General features: G+C 40.4%; 1 protein-coding gene across 5 annotated transcripts in view; it reads right to left on the reverse strand.

Annotated features, from left to right (window-relative positions):
• Positions 1–22,330, reverse strand: part of Aff1 (ALF transcription elongation factor 1) — a 187,595-nt gene that overhangs the window by 87,067 nt on the left and 78,198 nt on the right. For all 5 annotated transcript variants that reach the window (XM_046457604.2, XM_046457603.2, XM_058583403.1 and 2 more), the window contains 2 exons: positions 3,311–3,431; positions 1,989–2,912 (listed from right to left, as the gene is read on the reverse strand). In XM_046457604.2, coding sequence (XP_046313560.1) covers positions 1,989–2,912; positions 3,311–3,431 — 1,045 coding nt within the window. The remainder of the gene's footprint in view (positions 1–1,988; positions 2,913–3,310; positions 3,432–22,330) is intronic.

Below are 22,330 nucleotides of genomic sequence, written 5' to 3' on the forward strand. Positions count from 1 at the left end.
CAGAAAATGTGCAAGGACCATAGAACATAGTCCTACACCTAAAATTTATATTAAACAGGAAAGTCTTTAAGACTTGGGAGAAACCTTGACTCAGCTTCTCTATCCCACCTCTGCCCCCAAGAAAGTTAACCAAGATGCTCTCCCTGAAGCGTCTACTGGGAAACCTATTGGCTGAATTTCCACAGGTTCACTGTACACCCAACCCCAGGCAGTGTGTACTCAATTGTTCTCTCATTGTTTCAAGAGTGAATACAGGCTGATGACCACACTAGAATGTCAGCTTTCCAGGGGCAGGACGGATACTTCTTTAGCTTTCCACTTCAGCATACGGTTGAACATTTGGTAGACTATGCCAATACTACTAATGCATCCTAAAATTATTTTGAAGAAATTTTTTTAGTTGTTTAGTAGTTTAAGAAAAAAATGTTGAATTGTCCCTTTAGATGCTTTTCTGTTTTTGTTTATTTAGGAAGTTACAGCAGACCTTACTTGATACATAAACCAAAGAAACCCCCATAAAGTTTTTCACTGTCTGAATTATAAGATGGACTGACAGACCATCTTCAGGAGGGAGGATCTTGCTTTATTTTGCCTTCATTGCAGCACAAAATATTCAATAAATGGTTCACTGCACGGACTCTTTGTAAGATGGAGTCAGAGATCTATTTGCTTTACTCTTCCTTTCCCATTTTTCCTCAACCCCCAAACAAAGGCCACATTCTGAAGACATCGGGGAATGCTCACTGCTCAAGAACCAACTGAGGACAGAACCCCAGCATCCCTCTTCTAAACTAAAAACTGACACTACAAAGGAGCAGATTCTCCTCCTTGAAGATCAAAGTTATCTTTCCAGTGAAGAATCCCAAATCATTCTTTAAACCTTCAGTCATTATGTAAACTGAAACCTGGGTGGCACATAATTTTTGAATGACAGATATTCACAATAGAATGTTTATACAACAGACAAAACACTAAACCACAGACTTTACTGGTTAACTTGTAAAATTCACTTTGCACTACTAATTTTAATTTTTCAGTAACTGATACTCCTTTAAAATTTCAGTGATAGGATATGTGCTTTGATTCTCCTCATTCAAACACAATGCTGCCATTTATCAAAGCACTAGAAAAAGGGAATTTCTTTCTTAGTTTAAAAATTCAGTATTTTGGTTACTTTAAACCCCATAGTTGAATAACATTCTCTATTGTATTTGTGACTCACCCTCAAATGAGATGTCACCATACACATAAGTGGTAAATAAAACATATTAGAACAGTACTCTAGCTTCAAAGTTCCTTATGATTTAATTTTTAAAAAAAAATAAAGTCTTTCCCTTTAACATTTTGACATCTGGATGTTGCTTTTTTATGGTTTAAACTAAAAAAAAAAATTAACTTGGGCTGAGGAACTATTAATCAAAAAGTTTTTTTCCTCCACATTGTTAAAAGGAGACAGTGTTCCTCGCAAACAAGAAGACAGCTCAAAACTTTCCTAGAACTTTCAGGTACTAAAAGTGTTCTCCATTTTTTTTTTTTAATCTTTCTTAATTCTACATGGACACAATATCTTTATTTGTTTGTTTATTTTTATGTGGTACTGAGGATCAAACCCAGTGCCTCATGTGTGCTAGGCAAGCGCTCTGCCCCTGAGCCACAACCCCAGCCCATGTTCTCCACTTTGAGTGGGTTGTGGGCTATACAGACATACACATAAATTATACTCTTAGGATCTCTATATTTTACCAGTTGTTAATGAAAAAGATTCTTTAAACTTTTCCGCAAATGACATTTCAAAGTTGATCGTCAATGTCATGTGTAACTTACAGAATTCATCTCAGACCTAAGGTTTTCAAGACTTAACAGGATCCTAAAGCCAAAGGATATCCCACCAAAAAGTGAAAGAGTCACCTCCCCATTCCTATTATCCTGACATTTCCATCCCAAATCTGTTCAAATGGGAACTGCCCAGGATCAGAGGCTCCACTCACCTCAGCTGTCTGCGAAGGCATCTTCAGTTTGGTGAGCTTGGCTTCAGCAGGCACTTTTGAGTCTGTTCTTTCAAAGTTCTGTTGCCGGTACTCCTCCGGCAGTGATTTCAGCTCAGGGGACTCACTTGGAGCCTGATCTTGACCATCCATGGGCCTCACATAAGCTGTGGGCTTCTGCTGCATTGCAACACTTTTTGAGGGGAGGGAGGGGGGTGGAAATGTCTGAGAAGGTGGCTGGGAAGGGGCTACCCCATGGCTGACAACTGCCACCAAACTGTCTTGAGGGGTCTCATTATCATGAACCTTCACCGCCAGATCCTTGGGAGACTTGGTTGGGCAGTAGCCTTTATTGTTATTGCTACTACTGTGAACCTTGCTGCTTCCTTGCATCCTGGGAAGAGTTTGCTGGTTGGAATGTATAGGTGACAAAGGGGGCACTGGGGAAGGCAAAGAAGAAATCAAGGGAGAGAGCTCCCTTGCTGGAGCCGAGTCTATTGTTAAAGCACAATGGTCTCCATCAGCTCTACGATCACCTTTTTTGTGATGACTAGAGCTGTATCCCTCCTGTCCGAGACGGTCCTGGATCAGGTGCTGGCTGTCTGGTGGGCCATAGTTTTTGGCATGGAGACTTGGCAATGGTTCCATTCTTGGCTGTGCTATCTTTGGATTGTGGCTAATGTTACCAACAGGAAGTGGTCCGGAGGCGGGAGTGTAAATGGGCTGGTGGTGGATACTGGTATGGAAGGAGTTGGACGGAATGCTGCTCCCCTTGTCAGGAAATAAAGAATATCTCGGTTTTCTCAACCTATTTTCAGAAGCATCCAAGCACTGAGGGTGGGACTTGGTACTAAGGAACTCCTTCACTTCTTCATAATTTCCCAACATGTTCTGTATCCGACTGGACAGCTCATCACCTTTTGCTGTCTGAATAAAAGAAAAGAGCACAGTCAGATACTGGAGGGAATAAGTCTAAGGAGAACAATCATTTAATAAACTGCTACATAATACCATTAAGATAAAAATTCTCAATGTCATGTGTAACTTACAGAATTCAATGTGGAGTTTTAACTCATTTCCCATTGTAAAGCCTGTCCTGCACACATATTACTAATTATACAAGACATTACAAAAGAAAACCACAAACTTTGGTAGTTTTAACTAATGATACTCAGAGAATTTTCAGATTTGGTTCCAAAAACAATCTCTAGAAGAAGTTTTCACAATTGTGAACCTTATTTGAATTCAATTACACTAAATCATTTCATCACTGAGCTCAATATTATGATAAATCAGATTTTCACACTCTAGTATACAGTAAATACCTTGTAAGGTTCTCCAAAAAGGGGGATTTTTTCAGGAAATGTCTCCTTCTCTTGGTGAGCTTCCTGGTTGCGTCTCTCTTTCTCTCTAATTCGAAGCAGGTTTCTGTCTTCATTGTACAAGCTGTTTCAGATGCCACAATAAAACAAAAACAATAAAACCTATGAGTATTCAAGTTTTGTCATGCCCATGGTGCGTATGTGGATCAAGATGAGGATAGGTCTAAGGAGAAGAAACGACAGGGATGTGACTTAAAGAAAGTCCTTAACCCACCCCTAGACTGAGGCTTCAGTCAATTGGCTGTGACTTGTCATCCACTGTCCTGTCTCCTCAATCCCAACCACTCACTCACTCTAGGCCTCCATCATGGCTCAGGACCGACTCTAAGACGAACGGTCTTTTATAGGCACTGGGGAACTGAGACAAGAGTAATGATATTTTGACTTTCAGCTTGCAAAATATGGGGTACAGGCAGAAGCTTTTCATCTGAAGGAATCAGCAGGATGTGAACTTTAAAAAGGCTGTTTTCCTGGATCAGTGTCGTACGTTTTGGAAGATTAAAATCAAAAGGCTTATTTTATAATTAAAAGACTACCAGGCACCCAAAACAGCATTTACCTTATTCTCAGCCTACTCTACTGGGAGTGTCTTGGCATGTAAATCCAAAAAAAGATGATTTTTATTTCTTATTTCAAGTGTCAAGGATGAGAAAATCCAATTATAGAGATGTCAACTCTACCTAGCGAGAATGTCTTATAAACTGATTGCCCTACTTAAACCATATAAAATATATCTAAATCATCAGCCTTGGCACCAGAGGGGTTAAAATGCACTCATTGAGGAACAGATCACAGAAATGGATTCTGAAAGAAGGGCAATTTTAGCTGTCTCATGAACCAAAGAGGGCCTGCCTCACTGTCAGCAACACAACCCACTCATGTGATAATAAATAATGAAAATTAGAACTATAAAAAGCCTTTTGTCTTCATAGACTTGCTTCTAGAGAATCCCCTGAATCATTTTTCCCATTGCTATTTAAACAAACAGGAAAATATTCAATTGCCTCGGCTGTGTGCACTACTACAAACTCTAACCTCCCTGGTCCTTCCCTCTCTCTTGACTTAGCTTATTTCCTCTGGCAAAAGCTTGGTTGATTCTTTGGCTCCTCCATATCCCTCAAATTCAGCTTTCCCATGGAAAGAAGCCTGGCCTAAGGCCCCGATTCTCACGTCACTATCCATATTTAAAGTAACATTATTTGATGGCTCCTTTATATTGCAGAATAAACTGAATCCTTGCTTTGGCATTAAAATTCCCTCATAATCTGGTACAGCTCAATTATGGGGGTACATGACCCCACTGTACCCCCAAAAGGCCTACCATATGCATTCTACTTGATTCCCACAAGTCCGTTTCCCTGTCAGGGCATTCTCTTGCTCTAATGCCCATCCAGACCTTTACTGAAAGATAAGCAATTCTTCCAGGACCAACTTAGCTAGGAAGTAGGACTGTCCAAAACACCACTTCTATATTCCAGTCACACAAGACTACTCCCTGCTTCTCAGTGATATCCTAGACTTTGATGGTTTCACTCTAATCGCAAAAATTTCTATGGCTTCTCTTTCAACTTCACATCCCCAGCCCCAATTGTCAGCTTCCAGAAGATCTCTGGAAATATTCGAATGTCACCCACTCCAAAGGCTTCCTCAAATTCACCAAGTGTGTGCTTGCTGGACAGGTCATTGGTTACCTTTTCTCCCCCACTTTTCCCTAGAACATGAACTTCAGTAGAATAGAACCTCTTGTTCTGCATAACCTCCCTCCTGGGTGTAAGGCATGATACTTTGCATAGAAGTTAATCATTAAATATTTTTAAATAAAAAAGGCAGCCACTGTGCTTTCAGTGCTGTTGTTGTTGTTTTAATAAAATTACTTGCAACTTTTTTCTTAAACTCTGGAAAACATACAATTTTCTAAAAAAAAAAAAAATAGAGCCATATAACTAAAAAGAACATAAATAAATAAATAAACTAATTAATTAGAGCTATTTTAAAGACTGCTATTACCACAGTCTTTCAATCTAAAAGTGGGGAGAACTAAGCTACCTGATTAAATTTGATAGATAGGATACTGTCAAAAATCATCTGCTTAGACCATTACTCCTTAGAAGACAGATATTGCAATTTTAGATTTTAACAGAACTCATAATTACAAAGGTAACTATTTAGGATAGTGAACATACTGAGAGAAAATAAATTAGAACTGACTGGAATCTTTTCTAATTGAATCTGGATGTCACATGCTTTGGATATTTAGACTTAGGTCTGATTGACAGTAGCACAATGGACTTGACCACTCAAGGATTCCTTTCAATTATTTAATGATTTTGCTTATTCTTCTTGTTTCAAGAGGTGACATACATTAGCATACAGCTGCATAAGCTACTTGAGAGTGCTGATTAGAACATAATTTTTTTTTCCCTTTACACTTGTCTTTCAGCCACTTTGGGTCAATTTGCAGGAAGTGGTGATGTATGCAACTATACTCTGGAGCCACTTGAAACTCCCAAGAGCCTTTCCTGAAAAACTGCCCTGTGCACCACGCCCTGCACCTTGCTGAGGTCAGGCCAAGCTGCACGGGTGGTTAAGCAGGAGCTTACCAAGGGCCCCAGCTCAGCTGTGCTCACCAGCAGGGGAGTTGTTTTCTCCCCTTCTGTTACTGCTAGTTTCAGGACGAGTCCCTAGAGCTTTATTTGCTCCTCAGTGTTCACAGCTTTTGGCTCTGCTTTGAAGGGCAGTGTTATGGTCACTTCTGAGCAGTCTCTACCTTTGTCTCAGAAAAGAGAACCTCAGACAGCAAAATTCTCAGTGGGGAACTAAAAAGTGAGGGTGTGAATAGTAGTCCCTCAACTAAGGCTGCTCGGGGGTCCTTGCTTAATTTCCCCTTTATTCTATACTCAACTGTACTTAAACAAAATGACACTAGTTTTCAATCACTAGAATATTTCTAAATCAATCAGCTCGGTCTTGTGTCAGCCTCATCTCGGGATCAGTTAGGTTTCAACGTACTTCTGGTTTTTCATTCCAAAATAATGAAAACTGTTACAGAAATAACCTGGGGGGGGGGGGAAGCAATTAGGCTGTTCTTTCATAAAATGCCTAACACTGGGCTTATTACTATGTGATTCTAAAATCAAGGGGCCTCCCACAGAAGAAATCCTATTAAGTTAAGGATAATGTTAATTAAGGTTTTACTTCATTTGTTTCAAAAAAAAATAAAAAATAAAACCTACACCAAGATCTTATTGGCAAACATATGCAATACTCTGCCAATTTTAAAGCAAACTATGATTTTGTTTTTGGTTTTAATTCACCCTCACTCTTCAACTGAAAAGCCTGTAAATAGTGAGGGAAATCAAGACACAATGCATGTTACTTCTAGGATGAATCTTCTGAGGCTCGGACTTCGTGAGACTCTCACTCATGCCCTCTGGGGCAACATCCTTTTCAGCCTCACTCACCAAGGCTCTGGGCAGGGCAGAGGAAGGCCAAAAAGGCAGGAAGTTCACAGAGGTGCATGGGGGAGGCTGTGAACCTTGGCTGTGGGTTGCCTCCTCTCTCCTTGCAACTGACAGGCCTTTGCCAGTTGTACTGACTGGACTTATGGTTTGTTCCACTTTATACTTAAAACAAATCTGAAATGGCTAAGGGAAGAGTCTTTAAAAATTTTTCAGGAATATTTCCCTCTTTGTGATTCCATTTGGAAAAGAAAGGCAATGTAACTTTTTTTTTTTTTAGTTGTAGATGGACACACAATACACAATATCTTTATTTTTAAGTGGTGCTGAGAATAGAACCCAATGCTTCATACAGGCGAGGCAAGCACTTTACCAGTGAGCTACAGCCCCAGTTGGGTAATGTAACTTTTTAAATAACACAAACAATTCATAGTATGAGTAAACTTTTGTTTAGCCTATAATATATCATGGTTCTCAAAACAAGGTATAAGCAAAGAGTGGGCAGGGGGAAAAATGTTAAATAAGGGGATTTTCAGGAAGCAGCAAAAATGTTGGACATGATTCACAAACTCTGTAATTACCCTTGAATAATTACAAGTTAACTATCACTTTAATGAAAGGTGGCTTTTCCCCCACGGTGTGGAGGGAAAAATGCATTTTCACTCTCAGACACACACAGGATAACCTCATCCCAACATTAGCCTGGCGAGAGGTTCTCACTGATCCACACATAATACAGTGAGTTACTAGTTCTCCTGGCTGGCATCTGCAAGGCACTTTGCATTAAAGAGGTTCTCCACCTTGAGTGAACAGAGTCACATGAAGGGCTTGTGAAAACAGAGCATCAAGAACCACAGAGTTTCCGTTCAGCAGTTTGAAGGTGGGGCCTGAGACTGGTATGGTGAACGACTTTTCTGGGTGGTTTTGAGGGGTACAATGGAGTTCACACTGATGGGAGCTGACCTCAAAGCAACACACTCAAGCGATTAGCAGCCTGCCAAGGACTATCAACTTTGGGGCTGATCCTTAGTCTGTATCCTGCTAGTTTGCACAGCCACCTGTGACAGTGGGATTGTGACCCCCATTTTCCAAGTGAAAAATAAAGCTCAAGGAGTGACTTCTTTATAACTATAGGCCTGATGGTCCAAATGCCCAGCAACAAAGTGTGTGCTCTCAATCACAGTTCTGGAAGCAAAACTTTCCAGCGTTGTTAGACAGGTCTACAACAACAGAAGATGTGCTCACTTAGAGCCACTCATAATTCCTTAGTCTCAAGGAGGTACATGCTGATAAGTCAGGATCGTCCCAGCCAGCAGAGCAAGCTCAAAGCCACAAAACAGATGTCTGCTAAATGTGTCCACACAGGTCTATCCTTGTCTAAGGACCTCACAGAAGGCCCTGAGAAAGAGGGAGAGCAGCCAGGCATGGTGGCACACGTCTGTAATACCAGCAACTCAGGAGGCTGAGACAGAAGGATCGCAAATTCAAAGCCAGCCTTAGCAACAGCAAGTGCTAAGCTACTCAATGAGACCCTGTCTTTAAGTAAAATACAAAATAGGGCTTGGAATGTGGCTCAGTGGTCGAGTGCCTCTGAATGTAAAAAAGGCTGGGGGGGGGGGGGGCGGATATAGCCAACAACATGTAGTTGCTCTTGAAGATATAAAAACTGTACTATAATTCTTATTTTAGAGCCTTTTAAAAACTTATAGATTTGAGGTCACTCGCCCCACAATAACCTCTGGGTTCACAAGTCGTCTCTAATATGTTAAGGGATTCCACGTTAATTTCTTTCAAGGAGAGGCTATAAATACACTTGCACCAAAGTAGCCATAATATGCCCAACATCAGGCATGCTCCCATTAACTTCTGGCTAGCTGATCTAGGCCATGTACCTAGGGCCTTGATGCCACCTTTCTGATCAGCCCAGGAGTCCCCACCTGGGGAGAAAAAAAACATGAAGTTACTTGGTAGTTGGAAGCAGCTGACTGCCTTCAAAAACAAGAGCATGTGCTAAAATGCCCCTGGGTAGGGAGAGGGTACAAAGCCTGACCACCCCACAGACATCCAAGAATTCTACCAGATGTTTTCAAAAATATTTTTAGATAGGGAATAACTTCCAGCAGCCAAGTTTTTACATTTAGATCATATGCCGTCTGGCATCTTTAAGGTTCAACATGATGCATCAAAAAGATTGCTGGCCATGGTGGCACGTGCCTGTAATTCCAGCTACTCAGGAGGCTACAGCTGGAGGGTGGCAAGTTCAAGCCCAGGCTGGGGAGCAGAGCAAGAACCCACCTCAAAAACAGAAAAACTCCACATGAATGCATCAAACCACCTCCTCCACAGTTTTTATTTTTAAATTAAGTGAATAGCAATAGAGACCCTACAGGAAACCACAGGCTTCAGTTTCCAATGCGTGGTGACAGCCCAGTCACAGGGGAAGACTCACCCTGCAGAAAACAAATGCAAGCCCACTGAGGTGGACTGGGCCACAGATGTTCTCAGTGACAGAGTTCCCCACTCTGACTCAGCACAGAAGCCTGAATGAAGCTTTGGAAACCTAAAACAGGTCAGGATCCTTTCACTTTTGGAAAGGTGATGAAAATCCTGAGAAATTCAAAGCTGCTGGTTCAGTCCCTAAGTACTCAATTCAATACACCCCATGCTGGGGCAAGTTTACTTTGACTTTTCAAATTCTCTTCTTGGAGGCCTGGAATGTGTTATGGAAGTGTTAAAATGCTGTGATAAAATGAAAGCTATCACAACTCTGTAAGGATTAGTGAGAGAGATTCCTTTTTCTCTTTCCTTTGAACTACAAAAGGAAATACCATAAGTGGATGAGGAAAGATGGTAACAGAAAGGCCCTGGTTGGACTTGAGCCCTGGGGCAGGCAGTAAGCCTACTCTGGGATCAGCTGGCCGAAGCACCTTCTCCCAGGCCAGACCCACAGGCCCTCTGCTAAACTAGGTTAGTCATGCAAGATCACTGAATGCCATTCCGTGCTTCCATAGCAACTGGCAGCCCACAGGGCTTGCTGTGCACAGCTGACTGCCCATTTATCACCCCTGACTGGTCACTTCATATCGTCCTTCCTTGGAAAGATGTCGCCAACTCCCTCTAGAGTTCACGTTTAAAATTTTAATTCTCCCTGAGAGAATCCAGGGTAATTTTTCCTATGTATTTATCTGGGTAGGCATGGAAGAGACACATAAAGCAACACATAAAACTCACAAAAGTTGGGCGACATTGATTTAGAAAAAGGTGAGCTTTATATATACATCACAACAAGATGGAAGGAAAAGGACTTGATCCTTGAATTCTTACTCAAAAGGCAAGTCACTTTCAGATACTTAAGCTCATCTTTTGGCCCCTTTGGCCCTTTGGTTCCATGTTTTTCTACTGCTACCATCCAACATGTGGGACACATTTTTCACATATTTTTAAGTACAATTTTAGTTTGCCATTAAACGATGTCTCTCCAAATATAATTCAAATGTGTGCAGAGTGGCTCCATGTATGAAGGCAGAATAAATATGCCTTCAAAGAATAAAGAATTTTTCCCTCTCACTTTTATGCATGTGAAAGTATTTACAGCAGACTTTCACATTAAAAAAATAAAAATAAAAATCAGCTAAGTGTTCCAAGATTTTTACTCTTAGTATCTCCTAAAACACAACAAACAAAGGAAAAAAATCAGGGACTTAACCCTAAAATATAAAGTCTTAAAACCAGATTTTGTATAAAATATATAAGCCATGTATGTGCAATGACAAAATAACATTATATCAGCTGTTTTCCTGGAGAAGACCCCAGGGGATCATCTCACATCTCACATATTAGCACTGTCTGCTACTCACCTCTTCCAATCACAGAAGGCTCAGCCTTATTAGAATTGATTATAATACTTGAAAAATAGTTTGGAGTGACCTTATTTTGCAAATTTTAATCAAAACTTGAAAATACTACTCCCGTAACCTTTACCCACCCACTCTCCTCAAGAGGGTAATACTAATGCTGAAATTTATATTCTTCTCATCCATAAATTCTCTCCAGGATTCAGTGCCAATTAGATATTTTCCATATCTTGAATACTGAAAGTTTTAAACTGAGACAGACTCTACCTAGGTAAACCTGAATAAAAGTAAGTCACATCAATTCTAATGAGGCATCATGTTCATTCACCTTTCAAAATGAACCTGCCAGGTTTTTCTGTGTGCATGCTAACGTGAAGCAAAGATCTGAAAAAATACACACTACAAAAATCTATAAGTATCCCAGTGGCTCAGGAAGCCTGAGGCAGGAGGATCGTGAGTTCAAAGCCAGTCTTAGCAACAGCAAGGCACTAAGCAACTCAGTGAGACCGGATCTCTAAACAAAATACAAAATACAGCTAGGAATGTGGCTCAGTGGTCGAGTGCCTCTAAATTCAATCCCCGATACAAGGGAAAAAAAAAAAAAACTATAAGTAGACACCTGAGATTAGACCTGAGATTAGACCGAAGGAGGTAAAGCAGTAATGTGGTTTGGGGAACATTGTGTTAACATTGAGTTGTAATATTATTTTCACAACAATATTTATTACTTTGGTGGTTAGAAGTTCTAATTAAAAAGCAAAGATCTCATGGAGCTGGGGTTGTGGCTCAGCGTTAGAATGCTTGCCTAGCACGTGCAAGGACCTGGGTTCGATCCTCGGCACCACATAAAAATAAATAAAATAAGGGTATTAACAACTACAACTAATATATATATATATATATATATGAAGCAAACACCTAATATACATATAGTGACATAAGATCAAGAGTAAAGAAACATTGGGATATTGATCATTTCTGCAGTAGCTCTTGTTAGGAGTTCTAAAAACTGGACTCAGTCTAACATTGTCACCATATAGTTTCAGACCCATCTGCACAAAGCAGAACCTAATTGCCCACAGTGTATAAGAGAATATGGTCCAAAGTTCAGACACCAGATAGCATGAGCTCATGTTTTTCAATTAGGGTAGTCAGTGCAACCCATTCGCTTATCTTTAGAGATCATATATTTTAGGAGAAATTTTTAACCATCAGATAAAAAAGGACAGAACTTCTCTTCCTCAATTGGTTTTTAAAGGGGAGTACAGAAAACTGACTAGGGAGGTACAACTCCAAAAGAAACAATAAGTATAAAGAGAAACGAGACAGGCGAGCCAAGTTATCCCCAGTTACAATGCAGCAAAAATTTTGACTTCTAAACATATTTAAAAGTAAAAAACTAGGGTTGGGTATATAGCTCAGTTGGTAGAGTGCTTGCCTCGAATGCACAAAGCAATGGGTTCAATCCCCAGCACCACACACACACACACACACACAAACAAACTAGTACTGAGCAAGGTCAACACGCAAATAGAGCAATTATACAACCCATACCAGTGAAATCACTTCTGACCTAGGGGTTAATGTGGTTTTCATATTACATGAAATATGAACATATTAATGTTATTCAAAAGCTTCAGAAAATTCAGTCTCTAAATTAAAGTATTTAAACTGTTCCCTCAACTACTGAGAGTACTAACCTGTAGTCCATTGAAGGAATATGCAAAAAAATACACCCCCCAACCCATGATGGCAACAGATAAAAACCTGTCTCCTAACTAATTATTTCTGTCTCCCACTTTGGTTATTTAAGGTCCCTGGTGATCAGAGCCACCTCTGACCGCCTGCCTTGTTGGCACTGCTCATTTGGCACCAATCAGAAATATGGGCAGAGCCAGTAGCTCTTCCCCTGCAAGTCTGGTCTGTACTAGGATCAATCAGAGCATTTGCCTCATTAACATGCCAGTCTTCTCCCATACTCAACTGACCATAAAGGACCACATCACATACCCATAAAATAATGAGGCTGCTGAAAAGTCAGAATCATTACAGCCACAAATTTTTTTAAATCCTGCGATCACAAACTAAGAAAGAATGTAGGCAAGCAAGCTTAAAGTCTCTCTCTATTGATTTTAATGCCTACTTCATTTAATTCACCTCTCCCCAACTTGAAAAAAAAAAAGGTTTTGAGTATTAAATCTATTACACATCCAAAATTCAAGCGAAGAGTTGTATGAATTTTCTCACTTCCACTAGAGCTGGTTGGAGCGCCTCTTGTTGGGGATTCTACCTCTGCACAGTAACCTCACTGATCTTTCTAAAAACCATGAATCTGATCTTGTTACTTAGACTATTGAAAACTTTCCTGCGACCCCTCCTGCCTACAGGACTGCAGCTCCGGGTGGTATCTAAGGAACACCCTCACCACCAGCCTCTGCTTGCCAATCCCTCTTCTGGAGTCAGAGTGTACTCTCTGCATAGGCCTCACCTATGCACCCTCGCAGCCCAGGGAGCTGGGAGACTAAGAAGCACAGTCCTCCTCTCTACCAGGTCCCCAATGAACTCCTAAACTGTCTTCCAAAGGTCTTCCTGGGTACCACCACCTCTATCTCAGGGCTATACCCTGATCTGTTTACATCTGCCCAAACTAGATGAACTCTAGATTTTCCTTATCAGTGAGCTCCTTGAGGGCAAGGACTGTCCCTTGAAGGCACAGTGCCTTGCACAATATTTAGCAAAGTCAAGTTTACTATGGATCTTTGTCTGGAACAATAAATACTCTATTCAAACGATCCGGGATTCTGAATACTGCCAGTCTATTAATTGGTGGCAAAATGTGATTCACTGTCTGATATATAAAACCAATTTCACCAGACTGCTTTGCCCATCAAATGACTCAAACCTAGAAGGAAGCTGACATCACCCCTTCCCAGATCAGCCAAGAAAGTGGCCTCAGCTGACACCATGTGTTTATCAGTTAATGTCACAGGTCTGAATCTTCAGTTCATCAGACTTATTAGTCGGTCATAAACTATACTACACAGAAAAGGAAGAGAAAAGATGAGGTGTTTGGGGTAACATCTACAGCAAATACTTGACTCTTGAATCAACGGACTCAAATAATTTTTAAAAGTCATCTGTAGGACTAAAACCTTAAAAACAAAGCTCACAAAGAAAAGACCGTGATGCAGCACAGGGGAAAACACACAAGTAAATAAAGGATCCAGAGCAATATTTTAAAGTAGAAACCAGATTAAGTCACTTCTTGCACAGCCAAAAGCCCTCTATAGGTTCCCCAGAGCTTTCAAAATGAAATCCAGAGGCCTAGCCTACATAGCCCCACTCTCGGCATCCTTCCCCTTAATTACCACCTCCCAGACATGTCCGCTTCCCCTACCCTCCTTCCACTACTGGCCACACTAGCCTTCTTTTCAGGCCTGAACAGGTTAAGTATGAGCTGCTGATCCCTGTCCTAGAGCTAAGGACTGCTGGCTCACTTGTGTCACTAACAGCTAGGTTAAGTATGGGCTCCTCAGCCACATGGCTGCTTCACCCCACCAGCAGGTGCTCCCTGCTAATGCTTCACCTTGCTTTATCTTCAGTCACTAACTAAAATTATCTTGTCTACTCACTTATCTGCTCAATTATGCTCCTCACACCCACCCTCAGGAAGAATGCAGGCTACTTAAAGTCAGCCACTAGTCCCTCCTGCCTCTTGGGATCTACCCTACACACACTCACAGACATAACACTAGTGTAATTCTGCACACCTGCTCTACATGCAGACCCAGAGCCTCAAGTGATAGGTTCTTCACATTAAAAAAAAAAAAAAATACACACATTTTGAAGTTAAGCATTATCAAAAGATAATATTTAAAACTAGGCAATTATCAATGATATTCTCTAAATAACTTATTAATACATCAACAGATTTTCAAGTTATATAAAGAAAACAAGAGAAAAACAAATCATTCCCAAATACGTCTTGTGTATCAGGAGACTTCTGAAATGTCCCCAAGGGGGTTTTGAAACAGCAACTCTCCTCTCAAGAAATTACACAGGAGGAAGTTTTTTGGTGTTAAGAAAAAACAACCTCTAACTCTACAATCCATAAGAGATCAAATACACTAAACTGATTCCACCCCCCCACACACACACAACGTTTTAAGATAACTCGAAACATATGCCAGATGAGTGAGGTACGTTCTGTGGACAGCTTAGAAAACAACGCAGGATCTACCACTGCAAAAGGAAGCGTCCCTCCCAATCACTGAACTCTAACACATTCCAGAGAACTCACTGCACCATGCACAATAAGGAGAACTGTTTGAAACCGGGCCAATGTACCAAGCACTGCTCCAGCCAGAACGAATGCTGAGCACTGAGACTTGCTAACCAGCTGCAAAAGGCAACAGGAAAGGCCTCCACCAGGAAAATGAAAGGAAAAGCCATGACAATATTGATAAGAGCCCTGAGGGGACAATGGGATTATAAGGAAACTGGCAAGATACAATTTATTCCTCTAAATAATGGAGTATTAAGAAACATTTGTTCTTTAAATGAGTACAGAGTGAACCATCCACACATTTTTTTTTTCAATTAAATAAACCAAAAAAACAAAACACAAAAAAACTATAGAGCTACTCTCTCCCCACTCAATAAGCTCATTCCATCATGGAAGAGTCCATCTAAAACTAAATTCAGGATCCTCCATCCCCCAGTCAACACAAAAAAGTCTAGAACCTCATTAAACAGGCTGCTGTGGAAAGAAACTTTCTAGGAGTGTTTTTCAGGCCCCTAGCAGACCAAGGGACATAACACAAAGCAGATCTCTAACCTTATTTGCATTTTACACAAAGAAGACAACAAAAATGGATGCATAAATTGTCGATATAAATGTTTTTAAAGAATTGCCAGCATTTCTTCACAACTTGACTTCTATTTATCTCTCCCTTTGGTAATTTAATTACACACGCCACACTTGTTTCCACAGAGGGAAAGTTTAATGTCATAAAAACTAGGGGCAGTTTCTATTCCATTCCATTCCACAGACATTTCAAGTAGGAAGAACAAGGAGATTATTATAGGAGAAGAGAGCTGGAAATGTGTTGGTATTTTATATGGCAACAAGCAACAATTACACGTCTCTAAATATTCTCATTTTCATCATAACCCAGCTCACCACCTACCACTCGCTATAATTGGCATCTCCTTAAAGCTAAACAGTAAGTCATTGTTTTTCTGGAGAAGTCAGTCTCCATTTGACCTCTGCTACATGGTGTTGTGAGACTTACAAAGCTTGTCAGGATTCTTTGGGCTGGACTTTGGCCCAGCCATCAACATTTATATGCAGAATATATCATCCTTTACCCATTAGCACCAACAGGCAATTCACTTGACTAAAACAAAGGGAATTTATCAATCTTAATAAAGCACGCCTCCACCTTCTGGAACACTAAGAAACCAAAATCTAAAAGTTCAATTAATTAAAAAGGAAAAAAGGTACACTTAGGGATTTTTAAAGATTGTGTCCTTGATAAAGCTTTAAAATGTTCCTTTTTCCCTCCCCTTTCTTTACTTTTGCAGAGCTGGGAACTGAACCCAGAACCTTGGTCATGCTAGGCAAGCATTCTACCACTGGAAGAGTCACATCCCCAGCGCTAAAATGTTTGCAGTCTCTGAAAATCAGATGCTAATATACCCATTGTAAGTAAACAATAAGCAAATGTTCAAAACTAACAAGTATATACTTTATATTTTACAAGGCCTCTAATTATGAAACCGTTTCTTCTAAGAGAATTGCATTTCGAATATCATTCACTTAAATATATTTAACAGCACAAACACATTTATCTGTGGAAACGTGCTGGTATTTTATATGGCACCAAGCAACAATTTCTTATAAACAAACACTGAAGCCTCACAGAATAAAAATAGAAAATCCACTTATTTTCAGCAAATATTGACTCCTTACATGCTAGATCTAAGGCTCAAAAAAGATTCTACAATCTAGACTGATACATGAAGGGAAAAAATGCTAAGGGTGACTGCAAAGGCAGGGTACAAATGTTAAAGTGCTAAAGGAAAAAAACAGGAACTCTAAATGGAGGAGCCTGGGGTGACTGAATTCAGTGCAGTGACATCTGAGCTGAGTCTTGAAGGATAAGCAGAGTTCCTAAGAGGGAAAGGGGCCCCACACCACACTGTGGAGGAGCAATTACCACCGGGAGGTGTCTACACACACCCATCTCACCCCTCTCCCCAACTCAAATTTCTCTTCGGAAAGTTATCCCTGATAACTTGTAAGGATGATCACTGCTTGTAGCCACCCACTACATTGAGCTGGCAGAACCCTCAATTATCTTCCAGTGCAGCAATCTCCCCACAAATGGCCTGTAGGCTTCCCTCAGCCTGACAAAATGATCTCAAATTACTGTGCACATGGAACACTATCTCTTTTAGGAAATGAACAGAGGGCAGATATCAGAGTTGAGAATGAAGATGGAATTACATAAAGCCTCAGATGATCAGACAAAACCAGTCACTATTCCCTGGCCCTTTTCCTCCTCACTGCCCAAAAGAGGCCCTCTCTGGGCAGTGTGAACCGCTCAGAGCTAGGTCTCCACAGGGTCACCCAGAACCTGCTATGCAAATTCTGGCCTGACTTCCTAATTCAAATGATTTTACACTATTTTAATACCTCTAGACATCATTCTGTTTGCTAAGTCAGCATTCACAATTCTACAGACTGAGAAAAAAATGTTCAATAATAAACTTAAATATCATAATTCATAGGAAAGATGGTGGAATGCGACAGACATCATTACCTCAGGTACATGTATGACTGCATATGTGGTACAACTCTACATCGTGTACAACCAGAGACATGAAAGCTGTGCTCCATTTGTGTACAATGAAACTAAATGCATTCTGCTATCATGTATAACTAAATAAAAAAAAACCTCATAATTGATTTAACACTGGTAAGTGCTTAAAATTCAACCTAAAAATGTCTATTGAACAAAGTGAACAAGACAAAAAAGAGAAACAAGGCCAGGGATTGGCAAAGAATGACCCATGGGCCAAATCTGGCCCACCTGACTATCTTTGTAAATAAAGATCTACCAGATGTTGTTCATGGTTGCTTTGGCCCTAAGCAGAACTGAAGAACTGCAACACAGACCACATGGGCTGCAGATCCTAAAGAATCTACCAGAAAAGATTTGTAGGGCCTAGGTTCAATCCCTAGCATCACAAAAAAAGGGGGGGGGGTTAGGGGGTGGTTTAAAGTTCCCTTTGAGGTCTTTCATTTTAAAAACAGTAGAGACTGCTTTTGAAGTCATTTCTTCTAGAATAAGAGGTCTTTTGATAACATCAATTTCCCCATATCCACTTTCCTGACTTGAGGGGAAAAAGATAAAAATCTCCCCACTTATCCTTATCTCATTTAAATGCCTGTCCCACTTATCCCAAAAGATGAGCATACTGTGATGTGTGATGGGAAATGTGCCAAGCTGGCAGCCCCTTTGGTTCTAATGCCACTCACTGTGTGATGTTAGGAACCCACTTCCCCATCTCCAAAATGGTACCTGGCCTGCGGATCAAGAGCCTCCAAGGTATTGTGAAGTGAGCGAGTACAGAAGATCTATGAGGCATAAAACCAGTCCACTCACTGATTATGGCTACATGTGAATAATGGATTTTGTACTAAAATTCTTCACAATTTTAGAATGAAATAAATGGAAAGGACAGGATACAAGAGAGATAGCAGAGCTTAAGAAAACATTAGGAGATACTGTCATGTATAATTAGAACAAATTAAAAAATAAAATAGAACAAAAGAAAGAAAACATTAGAAGAAATAGATTAAACTCCCAAGGCACAGTGAGTCCATCCAACGTCCCCAAGATATCTACCCCACCAGCGGGTGTGGCTTTTGGAAAATATGAAGAGTTAAGGCAGTGGCTGCTATTAAAGGTCAGAATTTACTATTTCCCAAATGCCTCAATTCTATGAAAGTATGGCAGGAGATTGCATCACTAGATTTGAATACCTTTATTTAAAGAAAAGGACATTAGTCAGGTTGTCAGTAAAAGGAGGAAACAGATTGACAGCCTTCGTAAAATTAAACCTCCAACTTCAAATGGAAGTAGAGTGAACCTCATATTCTTATTTACTCCTTCCACTTCAAAAACCTGTACAGAATAATTTAACTAAAATAAATAAATAAGTAAATACTATGATTCAAATAAACAAATAAATAAATAAAAACCCGTACAGTGAGCCAGGCATGGTGGCTGACACACATCTGTAATCCCAGGGGCTCAGGAGGCTGAGGCAGGAGGATCTGATGTTCACAGCCAGTTCAAAGCCAGCCTCAGCAAAAGCAAAGCGCTAAGTAACTCTAAATAAAATACAAAATAGGGCTGGGGATATGGCTCAATGGTCGAGTGCCCCCGAGTTCAATCCCTGGTACTCCATCTCTTACAAAAAAAAAAAAAAAAAAAAAAAAACATTAAAGGGCTAGGGATGTGACTCGGTGTAAAGCACCCTTGGGTTCAAACCTTGGCACCCAAACAAACAAACAAACCTGTACAGTGGAGACCTCTCACTAATAAAGGTAGTTAGTTACTCACCATCTGCCCACAGAGACTCTCAGCTACTCCATTACAATAAAGTAGCCAAGAAAGGCTGGAGTATTTATATTACATTTTACCCAAAGTTGGAAGGATAACAGAATAGAAAGAAGTAGGTAACTACAACCACGTAATTTCACTGACAAATGACATCTTGTCCAACTTTAGTTTGGGACCCCGGTCATCTATAGATACACAATCAGGTTACCTGGAAGGATATCCAGTCATTCTCAGTTTCTCTTATCCTGACCCTTCAAAGGGTCCTGAGAACAGAAATAAAAGACCCTACATGATGATAGGTACCAATTAAGGCCATCTATTTTAGGGGGAACCCTGCCAGCCTGTTCACCACTTCAACAGCATAATCCTAGAGAAAAACACAATCCAATTATTTCAGCACTTATCTAATAAATGCCCTCTTAAAACAGCAGGGGCTGGTTGAGTTCTATTCTGTCACATGCTTTTTACTGTTACATAAAAGTAGGGAAGTTCTGGAGAATGAACAGAAGTCTTTATTGACAAGGTCTTCACTGGGGGAAGTGTTTGTGCCCCAAAAATCATCTCTAATGATTGTGGTATTTGCTTGTTTTAAAGAAAGCAGTTATGATATCACCAGTCACAGAAGAAATATTAATTATTATAGTCATAGGAAAGTTATTTTTAAAACAATGTTCAGGATATCTAGGTGGGTCAAAAATCATAATAACTTAATAAAAATCCAGAAAATTCTCAGTAAGAGAGAACCTAGGTAGAAGAAAAGTACCTTAATCTAAGGGTTCTTGGGTGGGAACTCAAGGAATCACCCACATACTCTCTACAAACTGACACATTATGAAGCACATACAACTCACTTTGTGGTTTTTTAAAAACAGAAATGATAGTATGAGTGGAGGAAAAATAAAGTAGGTATGTGCACATTTACTCATCTTTTAATCATCTTCCCACCTACCCACCAAAAAAATCACCCTAAGAATAGCTCCATGTCTGCCTTGGAGTTTGAGTTACACAGATGGATATACTGTCACAACATTCCAGTACACTTAAGGTTTGTGCCTTTCTTTGCATATTTTATGGAAGAAGAAAAAAGCTGCAAAACTGCACTTTAGTTCATGGTATACAAGCTGAAGTATTTAGGAAAAAGCAGTTGATATTTGCATTTATAGAAGCAAAAAAAAAAAAAAAAGCAGATTCTTGGGTGGCTCCAATAATGAAGCAAATAAATATATGGTAACACAAGTAAAATAGAATGATAATAGTTACAATCTGGGATGAAGTTTTTGACCATGCTATTCATTCACCTTTTCTTGAAAGGTGCTTGAAAATTTTACTGTAACATTAGGGAAAAACAAGAATAAACTACTGTTTGGTCAGAGATCTTTCTATCAGACCCTCCTCTGGGCCACCTAGAGGGCGTCCCGTTAAATTTCATGTTTTATCAGAAAGGAGTGATTTGGAAGCACAAATGGATCTATCAGATGGTGTAGCAGATCAATGAAAGGAAAGAGAGTAGGGTAGCCCTCAACTTGCAAGATGGCTATGGGAGAACTGAACAACAGAAGCGTGCATGTGTGTATATGAGTGTGCCCATCAAACAAAACTAGGGTCCTTGCCTTACTCCTTGAACAGATTGCTCTGGCTTCTGCTTTTGGCTCTACTGGGCAACAAGTGATCCAGTGGAGACACATTCCCACCTGCAAAGTTTTCAGGGCAAACTCCTTAGCAGCCACTGTGAAGACTTAATGACCTTCCCCTGGTGCCTCCCCCAATCCTCATTGGGGGATTCTTTCAAAATCTTCATTCTTTTAAAATTCATTACTTTTCCCTAGTTGGGAATTGTTTGTGAGGCTTCAGAAAACTAGTCTTCTCTGGTTCTTGTCCTGTTTCTTCATGTACTGATTTAGTGCCTATGCAGAAAGCAGCACAATTACATTTCCTTCTTCATATTTCCAAGTGTTTTTCCTGCAAGTCCTTCCCCACAAAATTACCAAACCAGAGAGCTGTGGGTTTTTAAAAGCATTTCATATAATAAATCTGTAATGCAATAGGTGATGGTTTTCTTATAAGGATCAATCTCTCTTTTGCATGATTTCTTGCACTTAGTTCAAAAAGACTGCTGCCATCAACCTAGTACCCAAAGATGTGCTGAGGCACCACTACTCAGAAGTCTTTCTTTGCTCTTGCAGAGGTTCCCTGTGGAACCTGCTATCAGGATCCAACCTGTCTACCATTTTCTGCTACAGAGCAACTGATGGCCACTCAAGGTCCCAAATGGAGACTGCTGTTTGTGGGCTTCCTGCTTCACTTTGTGGAATTTGAGGAAGGCAGCTAGGAGGCTGAGCAATACAGCATAGGATAGAACCTTCTGCTCACCAGCACAGTAAGTTGGTTAAGGGAATGGCCTCTGAAGTTAGTGAAGAACTAAAACCTAGACTCTCCCACTTCCTAGTTGTGGTCCTCTGGGAAAGTCATTTACAATTGGGAAGAGATGGGGAGAAGATGATAACAGACCTAGTAATACCACAAAGCTAATGAGGACTAAGTGAGCTAATGCTGTTGACATGAACAGTATAACCAAGAGCAGAGAGCACTAGGCAGGGTGAGAAAGGAGAAGTTGGAAAATGTCCCCCCCAAAGGCCCCTCCAGCCCTGAGAAGAACACAGTGCTCTTTATCTCAGGTTTTACACTTTCCAAATTAGCAACCACTGCTCCATCTGTCCACCCCACTGGCCCTTATCCAAGCCTCTGCTCATCCCACATCACTTCTGCTTAACGAACTCCTTTTCTCACCACCACATTCAGAAGTGCTCCTTTCATTTTCTTAAAACTTCTATGAGAAGTCTGACCACTTCCTTTTCCACAGGCTGCAGAACCCACATGGCACCCAGCAGTGTCCTGCACATGCTGTGTCCAAAACAAATACAGGTTGAGCAACTAGCACCTGGGCTGGCAAGATTCAGTTTGATTACAAAGCACAGATGCCCCATGAAGCACAAATATCCCCCTACTCCTGAACCA

Source organism: Marmota monax, unplaced genomic scaffold, assembly GCF_021218885.2.
Source record: "Marmota monax isolate L192 unplaced genomic scaffold, Marmota_monax_Labrador192_F-V1.1 WCK01_AAM20220418_F8-fsc00128, whole genome shotgun sequence".
NCBI lineage: Eukaryota > Metazoa > Chordata > Mammalia > Rodentia > Sciuridae > Marmota > Marmota monax.